Source organism: Rana temporaria, chromosome 9 (genome assembly GCF_905171775.1).
Source record: "Rana temporaria chromosome 9, aRanTem1.1, whole genome shotgun sequence".
NCBI lineage: Eukaryota > Metazoa > Chordata > Amphibia > Anura > Ranidae > Rana > Rana temporaria.
In genome coordinates this window covers 124,426,307-124,440,546 of record NC_053497.1, presented here as the reverse complement: position 1 = coordinate 124,440,546, position 14,240 = coordinate 124,426,307, and the positions used below count along the sequence as shown (strand labels likewise).

The 14,240-nt window shown below is 47.0% G+C and overlaps 1 protein-coding gene across 1 annotated transcript in view; it reads left to right on the top strand.

The window, feature by feature from the left end:
- The window catches only part of SETX (senataxin), a 199,136-nt gene that overhangs the window by 141,153 nt on the left and 43,743 nt on the right, over positions 1-14,240 (top strand). Inside the window, exons 16-19 of the mRNA XM_040324416.1 lie at positions 303-409; positions 4,059-4,130; positions 5,009-5,158; positions 5,245-5,352. Coding sequence (XP_040180350.1) covers positions 303-409; positions 4,059-4,130; positions 5,009-5,158; positions 5,245-5,352 — 437 coding nt within the window. The remainder of the gene's footprint in view (positions 1-302; positions 410-4,058; positions 4,131-5,008; positions 5,159-5,244; positions 5,353-14,240) is intronic.

Here is a 14,240-nt window from a genome sequence, read left to right as displayed (position 1 = left end):
CAGCGCTGATTGCAGGGAAAAACGTATGTCCATGGTGCGTGCAGAGTATGTAGTTATAGGTGAAGTGGTGACAGAATATCTGGGAAACCGTTTTATTTTAGGACGCAGCAATACATGGGTGCCTTGTACGTGCAGTAGGGTTGTTGACCTAGGTCAGTGTCCATTGTCTATGGGGAAGAAGGTGGATCTTGCTCAGTAAGCAGGGAATGTGGGGAGAGCATGGATACAGTCTTCATCGGGGGGACACTGGAGAGTGGAGGTCCTCCACAGGAGCTTACAATCTCTATAATTTTTCTCCTCAGACAAAGCTTCTCAGGATCTCGCTGTGATCAAGCAGAAGGAAGCGTTGGATAAACAGCTGGATGAATTATCCCATCAGAGAGCTATGGAAAGGTGTCACAAGAACACGGTAAGTGAGGATAGCGTTTAACTGTATCAAAAACACAATTTATCTCAGTACAGGCAAATGACATGGGTAGAAAGAAATGCAGTGTACAACGCATACTTGAAACTGTACAAAGGGTAAAAAGGCAAGTTTGCTTAGATGACTGCCCTGCTCCACCCGATGTTTACATCCAGAAGGTGACTATGGGTAAGAGTAAAAAAAAGCAAAGCCTTGGGTTGAACAGCTTGCTGCTCCTTATACTTCCTAGGAACATTTATGTCACTAATCTCAGATCTCGGGCTCCAGGCTCCAAACTCAAACCACAGTCCCAGATCTGAAAAAAACATGGACTACAAAGCCCTGTGAGCCAGGAACAAGTTCAGGTGGGGGACCTTTGGAGGCCTTAATTGAGGATTGGCAGGGGAAGATTGTTGACGACAAATGGGCCTGCAACATTGTGGCTCACTGCTACAAGCTGCTTCATACTTTCAAATGTCTCTGCCAATCCACAAAGGGCCAGATTCAGAAAGCATTTACGTTGGCGTATCTCCAGATACGCTGCCGTAATTTCAAATGTGCGCCGTCGCATCTAATGCACCCATTCACAAAGTGAGATACGTCGAAAAACATGGCTTTTGCCGTCCGACGTAACTTGCCGGCGTTTTGTATAGTTACGCTGGACGCATTCGGCGTTCCCATTATGAATATGCAAATGACCTAGATACGCCGATTCACGAACGTACTTGCGCCCAGCGTATTAATATACGCGGTTTACGTAAGGCGTACGACCGGCGTAACTTTACCCCTCATAAAGCAGGGGTAAGTCATGTTAAGGTATGGACGTCGGAACGACCGTCGAAATTTACATCGTTTACGTAAGTCGTACGTTAATAGGGCTGTGCGTAAGTTACGTTTACGTCGTAGGCAGAGTTCGACGTATCTTCGGCATTCTAGCCGACGTGATTTAGAGCATGCGCACTGGGATACGTCCACGGACGTCGCATGCGCCGTTTGTTCGGCCCCTCATTTACATGTGGTCACGGCTCATTGTAATACAACACGCCCACTGCCTTGATAATTTGAATTAGGCAGGCTTTTTCCTCCAAGGTCCTGGCTCTGATTCTGGGGCTCTTATGGTCCCAGGGTATCTCTGTGATGGGGTAACTGAACAACTTAGGGAGCGATCCACTTGGCTTTTGGAGACCAATGTGTGTCTCACATTGTGAAGCCTGGAGAAGTTTGGATGGGATCTGAATCTTCAAAAGTCACCTTCAATCCCAGTCCAGAGGTTGGCATACCTGGGCCTGATCCTGGACACCGTCCAGTCATAAGGGATCCTGCCTCCAGACAGAGGTTTCTCTAAGGACTCGGATGGATTTGCTAAAAAAAAAAAAAAAAACACTGACAAATCCCTCAATTTGCTTTTTCGTGCGGTTTCTGGACGGACACAGCAGCTTTTGACCTTAGGATTATATCTGCTTCCTTCTGGAGAGTTTAGGCAGAAACAAAGCACTTTTAAGTGTTAACAACACTTTTCTCAGTGCAGCTCCTCCCAGGGGGCGTGGTTCCCCGGGTATAACCCTCACCCCGCTCTAGCAGCTTCCAGTTTTTTTCTGCCTAACGACAGGAGAGGTCGTTTTTTTTCTTTCTTTGCTTTTTATTGTTTTTGTTCCTGCATTTTTGGATCCTGAGATTCTTCTATCAACTGCCGACTGGGTGACAGGCTGGGTCTTAGACTCTTGTAGTCCCCCCATGTTCGGCATACGAGCGTGTGCCGGCCCTCAGCTCAGCTCTGGGTCGTCCACGACAGGCCCCTTTGCTCCAGGGGCGGCCGGGGAACATCTTGTTCTAGGGCACACATATGACCGGCCTTTATGGCTTTGTCACAGTGTGTCTGGCCGACAGCCATGCCGTTTATGCGGACGTTGGTTCTGTCTGGGATACCTCCAGCGGGTGGTCGCAGGACGGGTAAGTAGTGGCCCCTTGGTAAGGTGGTATGGCTGGAAATTTCCCCTGGGAGGTCGACTGAGGGTTTGCCCTGCTTTCCTCTCTCCCTTATTCCTCTCCCTCCTTTCCCATTTGGGTAGCGGCTGTGAGGGGGGGTTTTCAGGGGTCTCTTTATTACTCAGGGCCTGTGTGTTAGCGGGGGCTGTGTGTGTTCACTGCAGGGGGCTGTGTGTGTTCACTGCTGGGCCTTTTGTGTGCTGCGCTTAATATGGCTGCGCTGTAGTGCTGTGTCACTTTTGGTGCTTTTTAAATGCGCAACGGCTGCCATTTTGCCGTAGTCGCGCTTTCTATGGCTCGGCGGCCATTTTCCTGTGGTCCTATGGCGTTTTTTCCCATACGGCGGCCATCTTGGATTTAGTTTTGGCCTCGTGTGGCCGTTCCAGTGCTGCAAAAAGACCGCAAATCCTCCTGAGGGGACAGACGAAGCGCTGCTGGCTTCTCAGCACACCTCAGGCTTCTCTCAGCTCGCGCTGCACCGGGTGGGGTGGTGAGTTTCCCTGGGGGCCCCCATGTTATAACGGCCGGGAGGTAACTGTGGGTGTTTTCTGCTTGGCATTTTGGGTGACAGCGGTGGGGCATTATGGAGCCTGGACAGGTACTTCTTCCCCAGCAAAGCCTAAGTTAACCCTTGCTGCCCCTCCCCCTGCCGCATCTGCTGAAGCAATGTCGGTGGCTTTTTTCTCGCCAGGTTTGAAGCGACTGGATGGCCGGATGGGGGGTATATTAGCTCCCCCTCCCTGGCCTGCTTCTGGGGATATCTCTGACATGGTATCTGTATTGTCAGATGATGCAGGCTTAACCCACGCGAACAGTGAGAGCGACTCTGCTTCAGGGTCGGTTGCTGATAGAAATTGTTGGAGCTATTTTTTCTGCGGGCGTGATACTCAGTACTTGAGGATGTGGCAGGGACACCTGGTGTGCCAGTCCCTTTTGGGTCCCGCGAACCGCCACGCACAGAAGCAGCTTGAATTTAGGGGGGGGGGGGGGGGGGCTAGTCATGAGAATCCCCTGACAGGTTTACTGTAATCTTATGCCACTTTAAAGGGATTTCATTCACCCACCATTTTTAAGATGACAATAGTTTTACTAGACAGGACGTAAAGGAAGCTCTTCATCAGCAATTTTACATAAACATTTCTCTTACAGTGAATTTGGGATGGCTCTGTCAGCTTTTTGTCTCTGTCCCTGTACAGATTTTCCTTCGCCTTGCCTGGTAAAACTGTTGTCATTGTGGCAGTAAGTGACGGGGGAACCCTCATCCTCTGGTTCCTCCTCTGTACTCATCCTTTTCTGTTGACCCCTATCTTCCCTCCATTTTCCTCTAGCCCAATGCAATCCAACAGTCTTCATAGTTCTGCCATATTCTTTCCAGTGCTGATTTTTTCACTCTGCTCACCCTTTATGCCACCAAGAGACCATTCCTTAGCACCTGCTCTGACGCTGTCTTATACTGTAGGTTTGTCCTGAAGCTGGGCTCTGGTGGAGATTGACTGACTGCTGCGGTTACCATGGAAGATGTACAATCTTGCTTTAGAACCAATACAATGCAGATTGATTCTACCGATGCAATGTTTTTTGAAAGCTTGGCAAATGGCTAATTTACTTTAATTGTTGCCTGGACCCCTTCTTTAATAATACTGATTCTGCAATAATTTCTTTGGAACAGTGTGAAGAGTTGGATCAGAAAATTGCCAGACTGACAAGGGAGAGGCAGTATGTAGCCAATGTGCTAAAGGAGGTAAGCACATAAAACACCATAATTAAATCTTTCTTTCTCATTCTGATTTTTTTTTTTTTTTTCAGGTCAGCAACAAATCACTGTTCTTTTTTTAGAAGACTGCTTTTGATTTGCTTTGAACATCCATTTTAGATGCATACACATCTCAAATTATATTTTAGGGCAGGGCTTGACAAATTTGCTTTGAATCTAGGAGACAGAAAAGTTAGGAGCCAGTTTTTTTTTAACTAACAAATCCCCAAAGTTGAACTTATCCTTTAACCCTTTCACAACCAGAGACATTTTTTGCATACGTTTAAAAAATTATTTTAGGCCTGAAGATTACATAAACCCCCCCCAAACATTATAAATCTTCTGAAAGCAGACACCATGTCACACAGTGATACTGTAAAGGTTTCAGTAAGAAAACACATTAAGTTTAGTTTTAGGGGGCACAAAAACGCAATAAATTACAAATGTTTGGGGGTAAAATATAAAAGCCGAGGTTACAGTAAATGGCTACCCAACATGTCGCATCTTAAACATGTCGTACCCTATATTTTCCATAGGCAACTATTTAAAAGCCCCCTATTTGTCATCAGTTTAGCATTCCCAAGGAGGTCTGGTGCTAGAATTTTTGCTCTCATTCCATTGTGTGCAGCGATATGTAACGTATATTGCAATCTGTGTTTTCAAGCGTAGGCGCTGTGTACGTTTGTACGTGCGCATGTGTGGAGGTCCTCAATTTTTTTGGGGGGGGGAGGGGGCAGTTGGGGCTGATTTGTGCTTGGGCGTAACTTTTATTTTTTACAATTAAAAAATAAAATAAAATAGTTTTTACTTGAATTGGAACTGCCTTGAAAAGTTTGATTATGTCTAGATTTCCTTTTAATCTGCAGCAACGTAGAAGGCCTCAGGAGTTTCAGCGGAATGTCATTTTGGAGTCTCATGTCATTTGCTGCACACTGAGCACCAGCGGTGGCATCCTATTGGAATCGGCCTTCAGGCAGCTGGGACAAGAGCCATTCAGCTGTGTCATCGTGGATGAGGTCAGGATCTTGCGCTAAGATTTTACCTACCACATGCACCATCTTATTGGGGATAATATGCCTACACCCTTTGTTTCTATTTTTAGGCTGGACAGTCATGTGAAGTGGAGACGCTCATTCCACTCCTCCACCGCTGTTGTAAATTGGTGTTAGTGGGAGATCCAGAACAGCTTCCACCAACTGTTATATCAATGGTAAGCTTGTCCTTCTAACAGCTTTGACAATTTTAATGCAATGTATGAAACTGTCTAATTGCGTTTTTTCAGTTTTGTTTTCACAATTAAAAGAAATATCTGGTCTGTGCTTAATGGACCTGTGGTGTTTATTTTAGGATATACAGCTGTACTCAAAAGTTTGCATACCCTGGCAGAAATTTGACATTTATATTGAAAATATGACTAATCATGCCAAATGATAATGCTGTATTTTATTCAAGGATAGTGAACACATGAAGCCATTTATTATCACATCGTTTTTTTGGCTCCTTTTTAAAATCATGCTAGCAGAAATCACTCAAATGGTCCTGATAAAAAGTTTACATACCTTGGAATATTTGGCATTGGTACAGACACAGAAGGTGGCACACACAGGTTAATTTCCCACAGTTGTGGCTTTTTAAATCGCAATTTGTGTCTGTGTATAAATACTCAATGAGTTTGTTGGCTCTCACATGGATGCACTATGCAGGCTAGATACTAAGCCACGGGGGAGAGAAAAGACCTGCGTAACAAGGTAATGAAACTTTACAAAGATGGTAAAGGATACCATTAAAATATATACCAGTCAGTTTTGTTCAATCATTAAATAAGTAGAAAATTTGGGGATCTCTTTGATCCAAACCAAGGTCTGGTAGATCAAGAAAGATTTCAGCCACAACTGCAACAGGAATTGTTTGGGATACAAAGAAAATCTCACGGGTAACCTCAGGAGAAATAAAGGGTGCTCTGGAAAAAGGTGTGGTTTCACAATTTCTGCCGGGGTATGCAAACTTTTGAGAACTGTACCTCCTACAATCAAGGGGTCAGTCTTTTACTGGTTTTAATCACCCACAGGCCCTTTGTAATTTATGTGTATTAGCAATAAAATAAGTGAAATCGTAAGATGTGACCAAGCTGACTTCGGATTTACTGTTGTACAGGGCACAGTATATGTACTCATAGATCCTGAGTTATGGGCTCATACCTTCAAGGGATTCTAAAGGTGTTTTTTTTCCCTCCAACATGTTCTCCTTACCTGCTTTGCACAATGATTTTGTACAGAGCAGGCCCATCTCTTCTCGGGTCTGCCACCAGTGCTCCTGGCTCATTCCCTTAGTGGCCCCATAACAAACGGCTTACTATGGGAGCACTGGTGGGTGCTCACTCCCGAGCCCTACTCTGTGTGTAGGACACAGAGCTTGGCTTCACCCCTGCTCCCTCATCAATGACTGGTATTGACAGCAGTAGGGGCCAATGGCTCCCGTTACTGTGTTTGAACCAATGAGGATGGAGAGAGCCGAGAACAGCTATGCTTGTGCACATCACTGGATTGAGATCGAGCTCAGGTAGGTGTAAAGGGGGGGTTGGGGGGGGAGCTGCACCCTGAAGTTTTTTTTACCCAAGGTAAAAAAAAAACATACTTTTTTTTAGAACCACTTTCAGGTGATTGGACACTCGCAAGCTTTTGATGGCACACCCCCTGGGCACCCACCTACCTAATAACCATACCTAACTAGGTGTGTCCTTGTTTTCTAGCTAGTGTCCTAAGTTGATGTAAATTTTCTCCCATATGAGGAACTCTCTCTTGGATTAGCTTGTTTATTATTTTATCTTCGGACTCTTCAACTCCTTCAGTGTCTTCTAATAACACATTAGAAGTCATGCATCCAGATCAGTGAAACCTCATAGCCTTGGGAGATCCCACATGATAGGTACAGCCCGTAATGTTCCTTTGGGTGCTGGATCCTGCATGGAAGCTCACCAGGTCCAGGAGCATGGTCCATCCCTATGGAATCCAGTCTCTTAAGATCCCTTTGGGAGCATCCTTGACAGGTCAAGCCTAAACTCTATACAAAGGCCAGCCACATGGACGAGATAAGGCAGGGGCAGATTGTATCCATTACAGTAAACAGGGTTATGTTTGGAAAATACAAACTTTGGCGTTAAAACTCAACTACTCAGAGTGTAATCTTGAATGGATCAGCAGGCGTTACAGCACACCACTGGTCTAACACTTTGTCACTTCTGCCTTGTGCCTTTATAAGGTACTCGGATGCTTCTTTGCACCCTTTCACCACAAGGACTGTCTACAGTCTACACCCAAGTTTTTGCGTACCCCTTCTAAACATTGCTTACACTAAGTTCTGTTCTTTACTCTGTGAGTACATATCAGGGGAATGCCCTCACCCATAGCTATGGTGTAAACCAGGTGAAAGAGAGCCACAACAAAACCTCAGGCAAACATTCGCCCTGCGGAATGCCTGCACCACACTCAACCTCAGAGTTCAAAGCAATCAGGTCTTGACAAGAACTTGGCCTTAACACTCTGAGGGGACAAATTTGGACCTTGTCCATTCTTTTTACAAAATATCTCTTGTCGCTTAATATAAAGTGTGTATCCTTTCAAGCCCCCTTACAGCATGTACCTTTTTTTGCAAGGTGTGAACACAGGCACTTAGTCCCAGAGATTACTTTGTACCTCACATTCTGGCCTTCCTACAATTATGTCAGAATTTGGCTTTAAATACCCTTAAAGGTTATGTCTCTGCCTTTTCTTTTCTCGACCCCTTCGTCGTACCTTGAAAAAAACTGTCTTCAAGGTATATCTCATATTAAACTCTCTTTGCAGCAGCCTGTGCTTCCTTGGGATCTCCGCTTTGTTCTTTCTGCCCTGCAGAAATTAACCTTTGACCCTTTGGGGGATGTCACCTTTAAAGACCTTTGCCACAGTCTTTTTGGTGTTTCTATGATGTCTGTCAGATGTATCTGAGTTTCAGCTCACTTGTAAGGTGCCATTTCTCATTCTTCATAATAACATGGTATTCCTGCACCCAAGACCATCCTTTCTTCTTATATCTTAATACAGGCAACCCTCCCTTCTTTTAAATGGTTATTCTGCATTGCTTGCTACAAAACTGAGTGTAGTTGGGTAGTATTATAGGGGGGAGGTGCCCGAGGTTGTGTCCTCAAAAGCTTGCCAGTGTCCAGTCACCTGAAGGTGTATATCTGCAACCCAGGGTCTCAAAATATTCAGCCTGTGTCCTGTACTGTACGCCAAAATGCAGAATTTACAGGTGAATCAAAATTGCACTTTCTTTATCGTACATCACGGGACACAGAGCGGCATTCATTACTATATGGGTTATATGGAGTACCTTCAGGTGTAGACACTGGCAATCTCAAACAGGAAATGCCCCTCCCTATATAACCCCCTCCCATAGGAGGAGTACCTCAGTTTTTCCGCCAGTGTCTTAGGTGTTAGTCATGGTTTAGCTTGCCTCCACATCCTTGGGATTAGGTGAGCTAACCGGTTCTGTCCAAAAAAGCCTCAGCGCTAAAGTGGTCAGTAACCGGACCCCAAACCCTTGGGGTATAGCCCATAATGCTTTTCTTTTTAGAGAGCTGGACCCTGGGCCCAGAACTTAGAAACCTTTGGGTGCCTAATGTTTCTGTTGCCAGAGTGCTATATGGGCCCAGGACAGTGGATCCTTCATAGGAACCCAGGGCCTGAAGGTCTAGACATCCCCACCGAGATGGGGGAAGATTGGGCCTCTTGCTTGGCAAAGTCCTGCGGCATGGAGCAGGTAAGTGAGGGGAAAACTTGCGGAACTTGGTTCTTAGCAGGTTTTTTCTGGGGGGTCACAGGGGACATGCCTAAAGTTATGCGCTGCATCTGGCAAACTAGTCACATATCATAAAGATAGGATGGCTCTATATGTATTATTCCCCATAAGATGTGACCTCCCTTGTAGTGTTGGAAAAGCATTGAGTGGGGCCTGTGTGATATAAAAGTATATGTGTGTGTCAGAGAGCTGTGCTTACCTGCAAGCCTCCAGGCGATGCTCCATTCAGTCTTCCTCCTCACGGCCTGCAAAGCAGGCAAAACGCTGACCTCCTCATGGTTCCAGGCTGCAGGCTGCAGTTTGCTGGAGCAGAGAGGTCCCTTCCTCCCAACCCCACCCCCCCCCTGTCGGGAGGGGCATTTCCTGTTTGAGATTGCTGGGGGGGAAGGGCGGGTCAGTGGCTTAAGGAAGGGGCGGCCCTTCCTTGTTTGTTCCATATAGCTCATTCAATACTTTGGAACTGAGGAGGAAAGACCAGAACGGCAAGCACGGGGCGCCGAGGACACACAGTGGCCAGAAAGAATATTGCAGTCTTCAGAAAGACTGTTTTCAAGCCTAGGAATAGGCTGTTTCTTTTCCATCTCATAGTTTTTCTTGCAATACTACTCAGGGGGACAGAATGTTTTTTCTTTCCTAGATTTGAAAAAAAAAAAAAAAAAAAAGTGTCATCTAGGGGAGAGGAAGCATTTTTTATCCCCCAAACAGGTGTTTGGGCATTTAACTATTTATAAGTCCCAGGTACCAATAAGTAGCAGGTGTACCTCGGTATTGTACCATGGCATCAAAAAACAAGGGTACAAGAGGTGGGGATTCCCCCAGAGAGTCTGAGGTCTCGGACAAAGCTATGCCGCTGCTTTCCCCACAGGGAGCCTTGGGGCCATCGGGATCTGGGGCTGGAGCTGACGCGGGTCAGTCCAACCCTAAGATGGTCACGGAGGAGGTATTACTCACCTCTTTAAAAGAGATGCAGAAAAGCATGGGTAAAATGATAGCCGCAGCTATGCGGGGCAGTAAGCGGAATAGATCTCCGTCGCCCGAGCGCGGACCCTCAGAAGAGGAGGTCCTTTCCTCAGGGGAATTGGACGACCTCTTGGACAAGGACCAAGTAGGTTCAGGGATCGAAGATCCGGATACAGAGGAGTCTGGGGCAGTCTCCCTGAGGGAGAGCTGGTGGATTCAAGGATTGTCGGACTTGGTCCATAGGGCATTCAACTTGCCAGTACCAGATCTCCAGGTATCGACGGTTTCAGCTTTGGGCTCACTGAGGGCGCCTCAAAGCAATGCTGTGTTTCCGATCCATCCTCTATTAGAGGGAGTTTTGTTCCAAGATTGGAACAAGCCAGATAAGATCTTCTTACCACCTAAGAAGTTCTCTGTCCTATATCCTATGGAAGAAAAATTTTCCAAAAGATGGGCTACTCCTGCAGTGGACGCAGCCATCTCATGTGTTAACAAATCGTTAACATGCCCTGTAGAAAACATACAGGTGTTCAAGGATCCAGTTGATAAGCGCTTGGAAGCACTACTTAAGAACTCCTTCACTACTGCAGGGGCAGTAGTACAGCCAGCTGTGGCTGCGATTGGGGTCGCTCAAGCATTATCGGATCAATTTAAGCAGATGCTTAAACTTATTCCTGCCCAGCAGGCAGAAGAATTTTCGGATGTCCCTAAGGCCATATGTTTTACGGTAGACGCAATCAAGGATTCTATCCAGCAAGCGTCACGTTTATCGTTATCCCTTATCCATATGAGAAGACTCTTATGGTTAAAAGGCTGGGAGGCTGAGCCCCCATGCAAGAAGTTCCTGGTAGGGTTCCCCTTCCATGGAGGACGACTCTTCGGAGAAGACCTAGATAAATACATTCAGACCATTTCAAACGGCAAGAGTACTCTCTTGCCAACTAAGAAGAAGGTTCAGGGGCCTGCGTTTAAACGACAGTATTCCCCTGGGCAGGGGCCCTCTAATGCCAAGCAGTATCGACGGCCTCCTGCAAAAGCAAACTTCGGCTTCAACAGCAAATCACAAGGACAGGCTGTTAGAGGCAAAAGGCAGTGGTTTCGCAAACCAGCAAAACCAGCCCCCAAGCCAACCTTATGAAGGGGCGCCCCCACCCACGAAGGTGGGGGGAAGGCTGCGACTCTTTTCAGAGATTTGGGAAGCCAGCATTCCCGACGAGTGGGTACGGTCTTCCGTGGCCACAGGCTACAAATTAGATTTCCTAAGGTTTCCTCCTCCTCATTTCCAGGAGTCGAGGATTCCAAACGATCCGCCTCGGATTCCGGCCAGTCCTGGAACAGGGGCTGGGTTTCTACTCCAACCTATTCATCATCCCAAAATCCAATGGAGATGTCAGGCCAATTTTGGACCTAAAAATGGTAAATGCATATCTAAAGATCCGCTCATTTCGGATGGAATCCGTGCGGTCAGCAGCTGCCACACTCCAGAAGGACGACTTCATGGCGTCCATAGACATAAAGGATGCCTACCTTCATGTTCCAATTTATCAGCCACATCAAAGATATCTACGCTTCATGGTGGCTTCGCGTCACTTCCAATTCGTGGCGCTTCCCTTCGGGTTGGCTACGGCCCCCCGGGTGTTCACGAAGGTCCTAGCTCCGATCCTAGCCAAGCTAAGGATCCAAGGGGTCACGATCCTAGCATACCTGGACGACCTCCTAGTCATAGACCACTCGTCTCCCGGCTTGGAGCGAGCAGTGGCCCTCACGGTCCAATACCTCGAGAGGTTCGGCTGGGTCCTAAATCGAGAAAAGTCAGCTTTCCAGCCCACAAGGCAGTTGGAATATCTCGGCATGAGATTAGACACAGAACAACAAGGAGTGTTCCTACCTCTGAGGAAGGTAAAAGCCATCAAGGAATTAATCCTACTGGTTCTAAGCAAGAAAGAACCGACTATTCGCCTATGTATGAGGTTACTAGGCAAGATGGTGGCCACGTTCGAGGCGGTACCATACGCCCAGAGCCACACTCGCATCCTACAGGCAGCCATCCTGTCAGCATGGAGCAGAAGGCCACAGGCCTTGGATATCCCGTTGCCGCTCTTATCAAGAGTCCGACAAAGTCTGTGTTGGTGGTTAGACCCTCAGAATCTACTGAAGGGGAAGTCTTTCAGCCCAGTGGCTTGGAAGATAGTGACCACAGACGCCAGCCTGACGGGCTGGGGAGCAATTTTGGATGGTTGCACTCGCCAAGGTACTTGGGCAAAGCCAGAGAAGCAGTTGCCCATCAACATCTTGGAGCTCAGAGCTGCTCGACTAGCCCTCAGGGCTTGGACGTCAAAATTGCAGGGGTTCCCGGTGAGAATTCAATCAGACAATGCCACGGTCGTGGCATACATAAATCACCAAGGGGGAACCAGGAGTCAAGCCGCTCAGAGAGAGGTGAGCTTGATTCTCCTATGGGCAGAGGCGCATGTGCCCTGCATATCGGCAATATTCATTCCAGGAGTGGACAACTTTCAGGCGGACTTCTTAAGCCGCCAGACTCTATGGCCGGGGGAATGGTCTCTGCATCCACAAGTCTTTCAAGCACTCTGCCAAAGATGGGGAGTGCCGGACGTGGATATCATGGCATCGAGACTCAACAAGAAACTAGACAGGTTCATATCCCGCTCAAGGGATCCGATGGCCTGCGGAACCGATGCGTTGGTTTGCCCTTGGCATCAGTTCAAACTTCTTTATGCGTTTCCCCCGCTCCAGTTACTACCCCGCCTGCTGCGCAGGATCCGGGTGGAACACATACCAGTCATCCTGGTAGCTCCAGCATGGCCCAGAAGGGCATGGTACTCACTCATCCTAAAGATGGTAGTGGGAGACCCTTGGACTCTTCCTCTACGGCCAGACCTGCTATCGCAAGGTCCGATCCTCCACCCTGCCTTACGGCATCTAAATTTGACGGCCTGGAAGCTGAATCCCTGATTCTCAGGGGTAGAGGTCTGTCTCAGAAAGTAGTCTCTACCCTAATCAGAGCCAGGAAACCGGTCTCTAGGGTGATTTATTACAGGGTCTGGAAGGCCTATGTAGGCTGGTGTGAGTCCAAGCGATGGCTTTCTCGCAAATTTACCATCGATAGAGTATTAAGTTTTCTCCAGCTAGGAGTGGATAAAGGATTGGCATTAAGCACAATCAAAGGACAGATTTCTGCTCTGTCAGTGTGGTTTCAGCGGCCGCTGGCCACCCACTCGCTGGTTAAGACCTTCCTTCAAGGGGTCTTACGTATTAGACCTCCAGTTAAATCCCCGCTTTGTCCGTGGGATTTAAATCTTGTTCTGTCAAGTTTACAGAAACAACCGTTTGAGCCGTTGGCTGAAATTCCTTTGGTTCTACTGACAAGGAAGTTAGTATTTTTGGTTGCCATAGTTTCCGCAAGAAGAGTTTCGGAGCTAGCGGCCTTATCCTGTAAGGAACCATATCTTGTTTTTCATAAGGACAGGGTCGTTCTCCGCCCTCATCCTTCCTTCCTACCGAAGGTCATATCCAGTTTTCATTTGAACCAGGATTTGGTATTACCATCCTTCTTCCCTAAACCTACTTCCAGAAAGGAAGGGTTGCTGCATACCTTGGATATTGTCAGGGCCATGAAGGCCTATCTTAAAGCTACAAAGAAGATCCGGAAAACAGATGTGCTGTTCATTCTACCGGATGGGCCCAAGAAGGGGCAGGCAGCTGCAAAGTCCACCATTTCTAGGTGGATTAAGCAATTAATCACTCAGGCCTACGGCTTGAAAGGGTTGCCTCCTCCAGTATCATTAAAGGCTCATTCTACTAGAGCCATGGGCGCCTCCTGGGCAGCACACCACCAGATCTCTATGGCTCAAGTTTGCAAGGCGGCAACCTGGTCTTCTGTCCACACGTTTACAAAATTCTACAAGTTGGACGTAAGAAGGAATACTGATACTGCCTTCGGGCAGGCAGTGCTGCAGGCTGCAGTTTGAGACCCTCGGATTCCGGGGGCTCCTCTTTTTTGAGTTAAATTTAAAATTTAAAATTATTTTTCTCAACTAAGTTGGATTTATTATGATTTGAGTATATCTCTAAATTAAATCCTTTTGTCTTGGAGATGTTCTCCCTCCCCTCATTGTAAGCATTGCTTTGGGACATCCCATATAGTAATGAATGCCGCTCTGTGTCCCGTGATGTACGATAAAGAAAAAGAGATTTTTAATACAGCTTACCTGTAAAATCTTTTTCTTGGAGTACATCACGGGACACAGAGCTCCCACCCCTCTTTTTTGAGGACCATTT